Below are 12,420 nucleotides of genomic sequence, written 5' to 3'. Positions count from 1 at the left end.
CCCCACACCTCAGCCCCCCCACACCTCAGCCCCCACACCTCAGCTCCCCACACACCTCAGCCCCCACACACCTCAGCACTCAGGCCCCCCACATCCGACTGGCGTACGCGGGGAGCAGCCCACGGCAAGGCGTTCCGAGGCGCTCTCCACGGATGAGCTCCCACCCTGGTGCTGAGTCGCAGCCCACCTTTTGGGGCTGAGCAAACCAACCTAAAGTCGTCACAGACCCCGCCCAAGGACTGACAAGCCCTGGCAGGGATCCCCGAGACCGTGGAGAGTCCCGTCATCTCCAGATCTCTCTCTCTCTCTCTCCCTCTCCCTCTCCTTCTCCCTCTCCCTCTCCCTCTCTCCCTTTCCCTCTCCCTCTCTCCCCCTCCCCACTCCCCCTCCCCTCCCCCTCCCCTCCCCCTCCCCCTCCCCCTCCCCCTCCCACTCCCCCTCCCCCTCCCTCTCAGAAACAAACACTTGTCAGGGTCATTGCTCAAATGGGCCCAGTGGGGTCTGCGTCGATAACATTCGACAAGAGGGAAGGACTGAGGGGTCTGCGGACCACGCGATGGTCCAAACGCCACGGTGGGCTCCTCCAAAACCAGGCTGGCCCTGGAGCCACACGATGACCCAAACGCCACGGTGGTCTCCTCGAGGGCCAGGCTGGCCCCGAAGCCACACGATGACCCAGATGCCACCAGCAGGCTCCCCGAAGGCCAGGCTGGCCCCGAAGCCACACGATGACCCAGATGCCACCAGCGGGCTCCCCGAGGGCCAGGCCGGCCCTGAAGTGGGCCCTGCACTGCCCAGCTCCGTTCTGCCTGGCCACCGTCTCCGTCACACCCTCTCCCTTCCAGGGGGCAGCCAAGCGGATGCTCCAGGCCCAGGTCCCAGCTTCTTTCCCCCTAAGCAGCAGTGACAAAATCTGACCCCTTTCCCCTCTGCAAGAGCGCCATGGACCACCTCAGCCCACCCACTCACGTTGTGTTGGGACAAACAACTATGATTACTTTAGGTTCAAAACAAATACTTTTCAAGTTTCCTTACTTTCATTCATTCACTCATTCATCATTCACTCACGCATTCCCTCGTTCATTCAGAAAGGTAGCCAAGGAAATTATTGAAGAGCCACTCTTTTCTTTCAACTGCCTGCTTCTGAAGTGCCTCAGGCTGCCTGACCCAGCGTCACCTCCACCAGGTGGGCTAGCAGTTAGAATTGTTCCACTGAGCTTCTGCCCCTTGGTTTCAGCTTCTCTCTGCTTTTAAAATGCAAATATCCTCTGGGAAAAGTTCCCTACTGTAACTCCTCAGCTGTTTCCACCTTGATGTGACGAGATTGTCAGCTCTCCTGACACATGAAGAGAGAAGAAGTGATAAACAAAGGCTGCTGCACTGTTTCCATGGAATCCCAGTTCTGTCTCCACCAAAGAGCAAGAATCCTGTAGTGTTTACTCTGTGTAACGGACAGGGTAGCACCATGGCCTTAGAGTCAGGCCATCTGCAGCTCAGCTCTGCGTGTAAACCCTGTGTGGCACGGAGCAATTCTACAGCAAGACAGCCCACGTTCAAACCCCACCTCTGCCCCTTACTAGCTCTTGTGGTTTTCCTTGGTTTTCTCATCTGTAAACCGGACATAACAGTAGTACCTACCTCACAGATTTGTTACAGGGATTAAATGAATTAATATTTCAAAATGATCTGGTCAGGGCCTGGCATAAAACAGGTGCCACGCACGTAGAAATTGTATTATTTGTAAGTATTGTCTGGATGTGGCAGGCAAAAGCAAAGGACCCAGACCGTGATTTCATTGCTTTGGATCACCTGCTGAAACAACTAATTTACATAAAATGAAATTCCGTCTCACGGGAGGCAATGTCGTGGCTGTGCTTGCAGTGCTTAGAATTTGTCATCCTGAAAAGATCCTTTGACCCTCGTGGAGAATGGCGGGGAGAGAGCAGAAAAGCTTGATATGGTTTTATCTCCATGTTGCTGTGTTTGATCCGGGAGAAGAGATGATGAAGGAGGAGATGGGAGGTGAAGGGGAGGGAGTAAAGTCGGGTGGGAGAGAGGGTTGAGAGCCTCTTGTCTTTGGCATGATTTAAAAGCACTGGACTTGATTGTGAAGTATTAGCCTCTAACCCAACCCTGACATCTCTTTTAAAAAAGTGCCTGATAGATGTGACAGTTAATAAAGTTATTTCAAACTAAAAGAATTTTTTTCTCTCTTAAACCAACAAAAGTACACAGACACTTATCTTTAAAATTTATAGCATTTAGGTCATCTTGCTGCCCTACTGCTTCCTCTGATTATAATTTCCATCTCTTGCATGGAGAAGAGGGCAAAGCCCCAAGGAATTTCACCAGAAGCCAGGGAAACCTAATACATCTAATTGGAGCGCCTTTCCCAAAAGAGCTATGATTCAAGATAAACACAGACAAGAGGGATAAAACACATTCCTTCTCTATTTCTCAAAGGGGAAAGCCAAGTCGGCCACCATCTTCGAAGTGAGGAGAACATTCCAAATGTGTAGTAGACAAGAAAGCCAAGAATAGAGAATATAGAGTTTCCTCTTGAACAGAACTCAAGGCCAAATCTAGGACCTCCTAACATCCTTCTCTTTTTACCATCTCCACGCTGAGCGCGTTAGAGGAGTTTCTAGCACAATCTAAATAGCATCGCCAACTTCAATAGTCCACAAAGGGGAAGCGATTTCTTGATCGTTTCTGCAAAAGATGGGGAAATCCTGTGGCCCTGGGTTTTTTTTTTCTGTAATACGTTTGGTATCACCTGGGATGTTATAGAGTTGCTGTAGGACCCCTAAAGTTGCTACTAGTTTGGCCTTCATCTCCAGGGTTGGGGGCTGGTAAGGAAGACTTTGTTTTGGATTTGTCTTTCCCTTTGATCCAGGTGAAGAGAAAGAAATTATGTGTACCCAGTCTGTAATATTCTTGTGTAAGCTCAAAGATGCTAAGCCCCTGGAGGACTCTTCAAAGATGCTTGACAGCCCCTGGAAGGTGGCCAGGGAAGGGACGGCTGTACCCCACAGCCTCTCCAGCCGGGGTGACGTGTCCCCCCAAGGGCACTTGGCTGTCTCCAGAGACATTTTTGACTGTCACAGCTTGGGGAGAGGAGCGTATGCTTCTGTCATCTAGTAGGTAGACACCACCGGATGCTGTCGAACATTCTATAAGACACAGAGTGGCTTCTCCCTACAAGGAATTTTCCAGCAATACTGCCAAGATGGAGGAGGCCTGCAGATGCTTCAGTCCCCGGGTGAGCTGACTCTGCAGTGCGCAAATGTTCTGAAAGCCTTGTGGCCTCATGAGGTGATAAGGAAGGGAAATAAACATGCACAGAAAGACTTACCCTGCCTCCTCGGGAGCCAGGACTGCCCGGCGTGCCCTGTTGTCCGGGTCTACCCTAAAAAGGCAATCGTTTCCTTAAGATCGTAAGGAATCACTTTCGAAGGCATCAGCTTCAAAACCTCAAGCACTACTAAAATAACACAAATACGCTCATGCCTATTAACGTTATCAGTTATCCAGCCGTTGAAGAGGAAAACAGCATGCACTGCTATTACAAGGTTTCCCATGTAACACCACTTCCAGAAACTTAATGATTTTTTCCATATCAGTGTAACCTATTACGAAAGGACTTAAAAAAAATTAAGGCTCTTTTTAATGTGGATTTAGGGAGAAGTTTTTTTCATGTACAGAAGTGTTATACACTTTACTGAATAATGCATTTCACTTAGGCATCGTGAAAGCCTCAGCTCAATAACAGAATTAATCAACTTAAATATGCAAAATAAATCAGTTACTTGTCTTCCTTGTCCGCCTTGGGAGCCCTTTTGTCCTTCCACGTTACTGTTTTGTCCTGGATTACCCTAGAGGAAGAATTAGCAAGTATTTCACAATCAGGTCACACCAGCTCCCCGCAACACACACACACACACACAAAATGATACAATATTCAAGTTCTGAGTTCCTTTGGACTAAGGAAAAAGGGGTGTGAAAAAATTCTCCAGTTTCGAAACTCATAGGACTTTTAGAAAAAAATGAAAGTACTACTTCCCTAAGTTTAAACGGAATTTGCTGGTAACTGAAGAATTGCAAGGACTCTTGCTGAGCCACGGTGATTTTCCCTTCTCCATAATGGTCCACCCTCATGGATGTACTGGTCCAAACATTCCATGTCCCTTCCTCAAATATTTAATAAGAATCCCCTGTAATCTAATGTAAATAAGGAAATGGCAGATCTGTAAGTTTAGAAGCCCAGTAACTGAAACGACGGTAATTTCCACTGGGGGATATAAAAGTCTTAACGTACTAGAAGGGTTAATAAATTTGAGCTTTATTTCCCCATTTTGGATCTTCAGTAATATTCCCTAATAAAGTCTAGATGAGATGCAGACAGATTTTCCCAAACATCTAAGCCTCAGGGAATACCTACCACCACCACTCCCAAGTCAAGCAGTCTTAGAGGTTATTAGCAGAAGACACAAAGCAGGAGGGGAGACAACTGTGGAGCTACAAAACAATTCAGAGCCAACTGGGCCCCAGGACTTACAGGATCTCCGGGGAAGCCCTTCTCCCCATGGCCCCCAGGGCGGCCTCTGGACCCTGGTCTGCCCTGAAAAGAGTAAAATGAGCTTAGTTAGCTGGCAGGAGGAGTTCATAATGACCTCAAGACGTCGGGTGTGCATGTGTGTGTGCGTGTGTGTGTGCGCGTATGTGTGTGCTTGAAATCAACCAGATAGATTGCTCTACTTTCTCCCATCAAAGCCAGGGCCCCTCAGAATTCTCAAGCAATCTTAGCCTACTTTTAAGTTATGGTCAGGATGATCTTCTGTGTGGCTGAGAAATTGGAAAACTTCATAGTGCTTTCCCAAAGAACTTTCTGCAATGATGGAAATGCTCTGTAATGTACTGCCCATATGGTAGCCATTACTCAAACATGCCTCTTGAGCTCTTGAAATGTGGCTAGTGCAACTGAGGACCTGGATTTTTTATTTCATTTGATTTTAATTAATTTAGATTTAAATAACAAGATGTGACTAATGGCTACTGGACACCCCAATCTCATAACGGCTGACATCTATATTTCAATTGCCCACTGGAAACTTTTACAGAGATTTCCCATTGTCATATCAAACCCAACTGGTCTCCAACCACATGTGACCTGGATGGGACCCCATCGTATCTTTGATTGACTCCCCATCTCTTGCTCCTATCTGTGTCCCAGGGCGGGGTGAGGCGAGCAAGGCAGCTAGGGTGCCACGTTTAAGGGTGCTCACTCTTTGCATCACCCCGGGCCCCGGTCTTGGCAGGTGCTTAATTGGGCTCGCAGCTGCTCTCGTAGGTTGCTCTGCCTGAAGGCTGCGTTGCTTCTCGCCTCGGTTCCGCAGACCCGCCCCCCCTCGCCCCCAGGTCACCTCCACCACATCTTCCACAGGATGCCAAGTCATCTTCCTACGTGCCTTCCTGACCTGTGCCTCTCTGCCGGGAACCCCCTTCCTCTACGTCGGCACCGGCCTCATTCTCGCTCTTCAGCTCGGGGGCCACTTCCTAGGGGAGGGTCTCCTGAGCTGCCCACCCTCCCACCAGCTGAGGTAGAGGCCCCTCTGGGCCCCCACACACCGCCCCATCATGATGTGGGGTGAACTGTGGGATTCTTGAAGATAAGCCTGGGTGGCTGAGCTCTGATACTTTAGCCGTGCCAGGTGCTCAAAAACTGATAATAACAGAAAAATAGAGATGTTTGGAGATAAACATGCACATGTAAGTGCATGTCGAAATGAATTTAAAAGAGAAAATATTATAGTGATTTGCTATACCAATGGTACCAAAATAATTTTGTCTCTCTCTCTTACTTTTAAAAATATTTTTGGATGCAATAAAAAGAACACAGAAGCTATTGCCAGGCAAAAGTATTTATTATCAGACTTAAAAACATGCTCACTGAAGAGCATTGCATGCTTTGAATTTTCTAGCTGGAAATTCTTGAAAATTACATAGTGACCCTCTTGCTTCGAACTGGCAAGCAGCATGGACTCATGGTAAAAGGCCTTCACTATTTGCTTGAAGGACCTTCTGGTTTATTCCCCAAACCATGGACATGCAGTGATGAAGATGGTTTCTGTAACAGAGTCTCCTACTTTCATGTATTGAAAAGCGTTACCTGGGATCCTGGATCACCTTTTTCTCCCTTCTTTCCAGGATATCCATGAAAGCCCTAAAAGAAGACAAAGAAAACAGAACACCCTTTAATTTTTTTTTTTTTTAACCATCAACTACATGACACTTCCATGGTGCTTGAAGGAAGGCAGCTTACCTCTTCGCCATCTATTCCATCAATCCCGTTTTCTGCATCCTCTCCCTGAGAGAAAACAATGGAGAGAAACCAAGTAAAAAGGGCTCTCTGCCAAGTTCTTATTGGGAAACCAATCCCATAAGGAAATTAAATTTTACTGGGAAGAAACAGTACCTTATGTCCAGAAAATCCTTTGAGTCCCTGGAAAAGATTTAGTATCACTTACTGGTGTTTCAGAAACAGAATGTGGATCTAAAGACAGAGCAGGAGGGCCAGGTACCCTAATGTGAATTATTATATATTCCTTCAGTCGCTTCTAATTACACAACCACAATGAAACTATAGATGGAATTTTTTTAAGTGTCTCTTTATATTTATTTCATAGAATTTTAATATGTTTGATTTTTTTTACACTTTTTTCTCTCTCTATTTTTTAAATGCTACATTCAAAAAATATAATTTAGGGAAACGGACTTGGCCCAGTGGTTAGGGCATCCGTCTACCACATGGGAGGTTCGCGGTTCAGACCCCCGGCCTCCTTGACCTGTGTGGAGCTGGCCATGTGCAGTGCTGATGCACGCAAGGAGTGCCCTGCCACGCAGCGGTGTCCCCCACGTAGGGGAGCCCCATGTGCAAGGAGTGTGCCCCCTAGGGAGAGCCGCCCAGCGCGAGAGAGGGTGCAGCCTGCCCAGGAATGGTGCCGCCCACACTTCCCGTGCCGCTTACGACAACCGAAGCAGACAAAGATACGAGATGCAGCGGATGGACACAGAGAACGGACAGCCGGGGGTGGGGGTGGGGGTGGGGGTTGAATTAAATAAATAATAAATCTTTAAAAATATATATATATATATATATAATTTAATTTACACTCACAACTCCTTGAGATAATTAAGAAGCAGAAGTCACATGCAGATGGGGAAGTTAAGAAATCCAGCTGGAGGAAAGGAAAGAGGGGAAAGCGACTGAAGAGAGAAAACAGGAGGCGGGGAGGAAGGCGAGCGCGAGAGAGGAGGCTACCAGGCCCCGACGTACCGGTCCCCGCGGCCCCTACCTTTAGACCCTGCTGCCCTGGACATCCCGCAATCCCTCTCTGTCCTTCGGGTCCGGTGTCTCCTCGCTGCCCCTAAGGAAAGGAACGCAAACTGGTGTCCAAAGCAATTCTTTCATCACTTTTTGCCACTTCTTGTAGAAAAATTAAGCAGAGTGTGGGGGCGTTCCGAGTGTCCACCTGCTCGTTGGTTGTGATCTGCATTTCCCCTACATTCAAACATCGCCCCGTCAACCTCCAGGGCTGCCCTCGGGACCCAAGGTCACAGAAAAGCCCCTGGCTTCCCTGGGCCCATCAGGCAACGCGGGGGAGGCTCAGAAGCTCTCCGCTTCCCACCCCACGGGCGTGACCTGTGCCCAGAGCTGACCTACCGCTGCTCTGGAAAAGCCAACTTCGCCACCAGCAGAAAAGCAAGTGGGCGCCCCGGGACTAGAGGCTATGGGGGCGACACAAGGGCCAGCCCGTGAGGCGAGCGGGTCCTCCCGCGGCCAGAGCCCCCGGGCAGGGCAAACCAGCTGGGGCAAGGACATGCCACCCGTGCCCAGCCTGCTCCTCCCAGGAAACGTCTAAGCCCCGGGATCCCGGCAAAAGGCATTCCGCAGGTCGGCCGTCGCGTCCCGGGCCTGGCGCGTCCCGTGCCTGGCGCAGGGCTGGCGCAGGGCTGGCGCCAGGCAGGGGCTCACCGCCGGCTACGTGAACTAGTGCTGACTCGGCAGCGAGCTTGATGCTGTCCTCCGTGGTGTGTGAGAGGAGACGTGAATTCCCTTTTCCTGGTTTGGCTTATTTATCCCGAGGATTATGCCCAGTGAAAGCAGCAGGCCTTGCCCAGTGCCAGGGATGGCCGAGGGCATCTAAATCTCAGGGCCCCCACACCAGCCCACCAGCCACCGCCAAAGCACCCCGAGACGCCCCTGCGTGTCCAGGACGGCTGCCTCAGGACTGTCCCCTTAGCGGGGGCGTGGGAGCCGCCCAGCAGTCCAAGGAATTTGTAAATGTTTACAGAGGGAGACACTGCAGGTCAAGCGGGCTGCTCCACTGCAGGTCAAGCGGGCTGCTCCGTGCCCCGCGGGCAGCCCCGCGCCCGACGCCAGCCCAGGATAATGCCCCCGACAGAGGCCGGCTCTGTTCCAGCGGTGGACCCCCGAGCTGCGAGTCAGGACTCTCCCAGCGCCAAGGGGAGTCCCCTGGTCTCTGCTCCTCCAAATCTAGCCCCGCGGCTTGACCGGTGACCCTGGTTCTGCCTCTTTCTGGCTTGAGAGCCAACGCCCAGGCCTGGAACCGCCGTGCGGCAGTGACCCCCGCCACCTCCGGGACGCTGTGCCTGCCCCCCTGCCCCGGAGAGTGTGAGCGCCGCTGGCCCCGGCCTTGTCCGGGGCCCTGGAAGCGAGCCCGCGGGGGCCTGCTGGGCAGGGAAGGGGCACGCCGCCGAGAAACACGCGGGAAGCGTGGGAAAGCGGGTCCCCTTCCCCCCAAACACAGCTCCCTTCTCAAAAACAAAAGCAGAAAAGAGACATAGAAACAGAGGCCCACTGTCCCCTCTGTCGAGAAACACCGTTGGTCATGAAAAGCAGTAAGCCGCGGGTGGCCGCACGGAACTTACGGGGTCGCCGTCCTCTCCGCGGTGCCCTCTGCTGCCCTTCAGGCCGCGGGAGCCCTGGAAGGAAACGGTCGAATCAGGCTGCAGCCTCGCCTCGCACTCGGGACCCTCGGGCCTGGCAGGCAGGGGCCACCTCCGACAGTGTGCTTCTGGCATCCCTGCAGCCCCTCTGCGGGTCAGCCCCTGGTGCCCGAGGCCGCCGGCCTGCTCTGAGTCTGGATCCTTTTATTTTCTTCCACTTCTCCGCACTCGAGGAAGGGTAAGCGCGTCTTCCAACAAGCTCCCCCCCGTTTACAGGGCAGCTCCTGTCCTCGGCCACGGGCAGGCTCCTGGCGGCCCCCCGCAGGGGCGCGCTCTCTGCTCAGCACACCTGGGTGAGGTTTGCATAATTCTAATATTGACCCAGGTGAGGGCATGAGAGAGGAAACTGCGCTTCGCACACGTCACGATGCATTAGAAAGCAAAATACAAACTGGCCCGCCACAAAGGTGGGCAGTGCAGAACTCACGAGCAAGTGCCATATTTGCACTCTCTTTTTTTAGCCCTCTTGTTCACTGGGAGATCTAAAACGTATTTGAGGGAAGCGGACTTGGCCCAGTGGTTAGGGCGTCTGCCTACCACATGGGAGGTCCAGGGTTCAAACCTCGTGCCTCCTTGACCTGTGTGGAGCTGGCCCATGCGCAGTGCTGATGGGCTCAAGGAGTGCCCTGCCACGCAGGGGTGTCCCCCACGTAGGGGAGCCCCAGGTGCAAGGAGTGCGCCCCGTAAGGAGAACCGCCCAGTGCTAAAGAAAGTGCAGCCTGCCCAGGAATGGCGCTGCACACACGGAGAGCTGACACAACAAGATGATGTAACAAAAAGAAACACAGATTCCCGTGCCGCTGACAACAACAGAAGCAGACAAAGAAGACAAAGCAAATAGACACAGAGAACAGACAACTGGGGGCGGGGGAAGGGGAGAGAAATAAAATTTTTTAAAAAATTAAATAAAACATATTTGAAAATGTGCACACAAGTGCACAGGGTACGAAGCGCAGCTTCACGACCGCATGGAGAACTCTGTTGCCCAGTCAAAAGCCAGAGCGGGTCCATGCCCAGCACCCATCACCACCCGCTCTGCCCACTCCCCTCGGCTTCCACGGAAAGCTTCCTTGCGTTTATTAAACACTTGCTCCTTAATTACTCATCCCTAGGCACTATAGGTCAGTTTTGTGTCTTTTCAAACTTTTTATAAAAGAGCTCACACCATAGGTGACACATTATTCTTCTGTGTTTTGCCTCTTTTGGTCACTATTGTGTTTGAAATTTACTCGTGCTGGTGTGTGTAGCTGTAGTTTATTCACTTCCATTGCTGCAGAATTTTCCACGGAGTGCTATTGCCATGATCTAGTTATCCATCATATTGTTATGTAATTAATTGTGCATTGTTCACTTTCTTTAAGGGCTAATAATCTGCAATGTTTTTACGGCTCAAACTTTTTTTAAAAAATTTATTTATTTATTTATTTCCCCATCCTCCCCCCCCCCCAGTTGTCTGCTCTCTGTGTCCATTTGCTGTGTGTTCTTCTGTGTCTGCTTCTATTCTTGTCAGTGGCGCTGGGAAACTGCCTCTTTTTGTTGCATCATCTTGTGTGTCAGCTCTCCATGTGTGCAGCGCCGCTCCTGGGCAGGCTGCACTTTTTTCGCACTGGGTGGCTCTCCTTACGGGGCACACTCCTTGTGCGTGGGGCCCCCTACATGGGGGACACCCCTGCGTGGCATGGCAATCCTTGCATGCATCAGCACTGCGCATGGGCCAGCTGCACACGGATCAGGAGGCCCTGGGTTTGAACCCAGAACCTCCCATGTGGTAGGAGGACGCCCTGTCTGTTGGGCCAAATCTGCTTCCCTACAGCTCAATCTTGTTCTGTCATTGACTAAGCACAACTCTCCCCTATTTCTAAGGCCTCCTGTACCTTTCGAACAGTCTAACGCCCGTAAAACGTGTAAGGTGCAGAGACCACGAAGCAACGCCAAGGCCACGTGAGAGGAAGGGAGTTACTCTCATAGCAGCGTCAAGTGTGAGTCCTCCTGAACCAGGTGACACCAGGGAGGCCGCACGGAACGCCCGATCCCCCCCACCCCAGAGGGCCGAGTGAGACCCAGTGACAGCACCTTAGTGGACAGTGCCCCGCGGGGCCCAGGGGCTCCCGCAGCCCCCGAGCACTTGCAGAACCTGCAGCAGCACGTCCTCTCTGCAACGTTTCCCTGGAGAGAAAGCAAACCTGAGTCAGCGACATTGTCGGGAATCTCGTCACGGAAGAACCACTTCCGAGAGCCCAAGTTCTAATCGGTCACCTCCAGGCCTAGCCTGTCCCCTGGTTGAGGGGCTGCAGAGGACAAGGGGCTTTTTGACCTGATACTGCAGAGGAGCACAGGCTAGCCACTGTGCTGGCAATGTCCTCTCTCTAGAGGAAACGACCTGTGACCCCAGAGGGCTGCCCACCGCGTGGACACCCACAGCCCAGCTTAGCAGGAGACAGCTGCCTCCCGCTCCACCCTCTCCTGCTTCCTGGGGATTTCTGTAGCATTAACTGTTGGGGGCTTAAAAATTTTTTTGTTGTTGCTAGGGATTGGTTGTATTTTTAGTTTCCTTATCATTTGTCTAGTGAGGTGGCAAAGAAGGAAAGGACATGCATAAACAAAAATACGAAGCTCTGGTCTTGCATGCTTTTCCCATGTACTAAAGACCAGGTATTTAATTCATGGGATAAACAAGGCAGACTTTGGCAATACTCTAAAGGTTCTGATTTAGTTCCCTTGGCAACGTAGTTTGGAATAACCGGATGTTTTGCTTGATAACTCACCAGGTACTGTGACAGCATTTTGCCCAGTTCGCTCATTCCAATGTTCAGGTGAGTCCTGTAATCAAATCCTTTTCCAAATTCAAAGCTTGAAAAATCATCGTGAGTGTTTGGGTCCAGGGACACCACCAGGAGAGCATCCAGTCCTAGTCAGCAGAAATAATAGCTGTGGAACCAAAGGAACTGCACGTGAAAGAGGAGAGCCCCTCATGCTGCCCCTGGAGAGGGAGCAGGCTCCCAACGCACAAAGGGCCCAAGGCCAGCTTTGCACATACACGAAGCTCCAGTGCTCTCCTTTGGCAAGAAAGGCACCAAGAGAAAGCATGCAAGGGAGACTGTTATAATCACACAGGACAATTCTAGCAGGAAACCAGCAGGCAGAGCCGCAGCCAGTGGGGGTCATCTCACCCGCATCCTCAACACCAAATTTCAGCACCATGCTTGGGCATTGGAGAGCAACGTTCCTCTCCAGGGAGTTTTTCTGAAGTTTCTTGAGTGTAAATTAATGGTAGTTGTCAGGTCACCCCCTGCCAACTGCCTGTGAAACCAGACTGCGGGAAAGGAGGGCAAGTCCAGCGTGGCGCCATGTCTGATGCCGCAGCCAAGACTGTGTTTCCTCACCCCTTCT

The 12,420-nt window shown here is 51.3% G+C and overlaps 1 protein-coding gene across 1 annotated transcript in view; it reads right to left on the bottom strand.

Annotated features, from left to right (window-relative positions):
* Positions 1-12,420, bottom strand: part of COL6A5 (collagen type VI alpha 5 chain) — a 135,088-nt gene that overhangs the window by 74,425 nt on the left and 48,243 nt on the right. The window contains exons 11-20 of the mRNA XM_058290880.2: positions 11,796-11,938; positions 11,104-11,196; positions 8,953-9,006; positions 7,356-7,427; positions 6,476-6,502; positions 6,323-6,367; positions 6,170-6,223; positions 4,559-4,621; positions 3,810-3,875; positions 3,356-3,409 (exon numbers count right to left, since the gene is read on the bottom strand). Of these exons, the coding sequence (XP_058146863.1) occupies positions 3,356-3,409; positions 3,810-3,875; positions 4,559-4,621; positions 6,170-6,223; positions 6,323-6,367; positions 6,476-6,502; positions 7,356-7,427; positions 8,953-9,006; positions 11,104-11,196; positions 11,796-11,938 (671 nt within the window). The remainder of the gene's footprint in view (positions 1-3,355; positions 3,410-3,809; positions 3,876-4,558; positions 4,622-6,169; positions 6,224-6,322; positions 6,368-6,475; positions 6,503-7,355; positions 7,428-8,952; positions 9,007-11,103; positions 11,197-11,795; positions 11,939-12,420) is intronic.

This window comes from Dasypus novemcinctus, chromosome 31 (genome assembly GCF_030445035.2).
Source record: "Dasypus novemcinctus isolate mDasNov1 chromosome 31, mDasNov1.1.hap2, whole genome shotgun sequence".
In the NCBI taxonomy this organism is placed as follows: Eukaryota; Metazoa; Chordata; class Mammalia; order Cingulata; family Dasypodidae; genus Dasypus; species Dasypus novemcinctus.
This window is presented reverse-complemented; position numbering and strand designations above follow the sequence as displayed.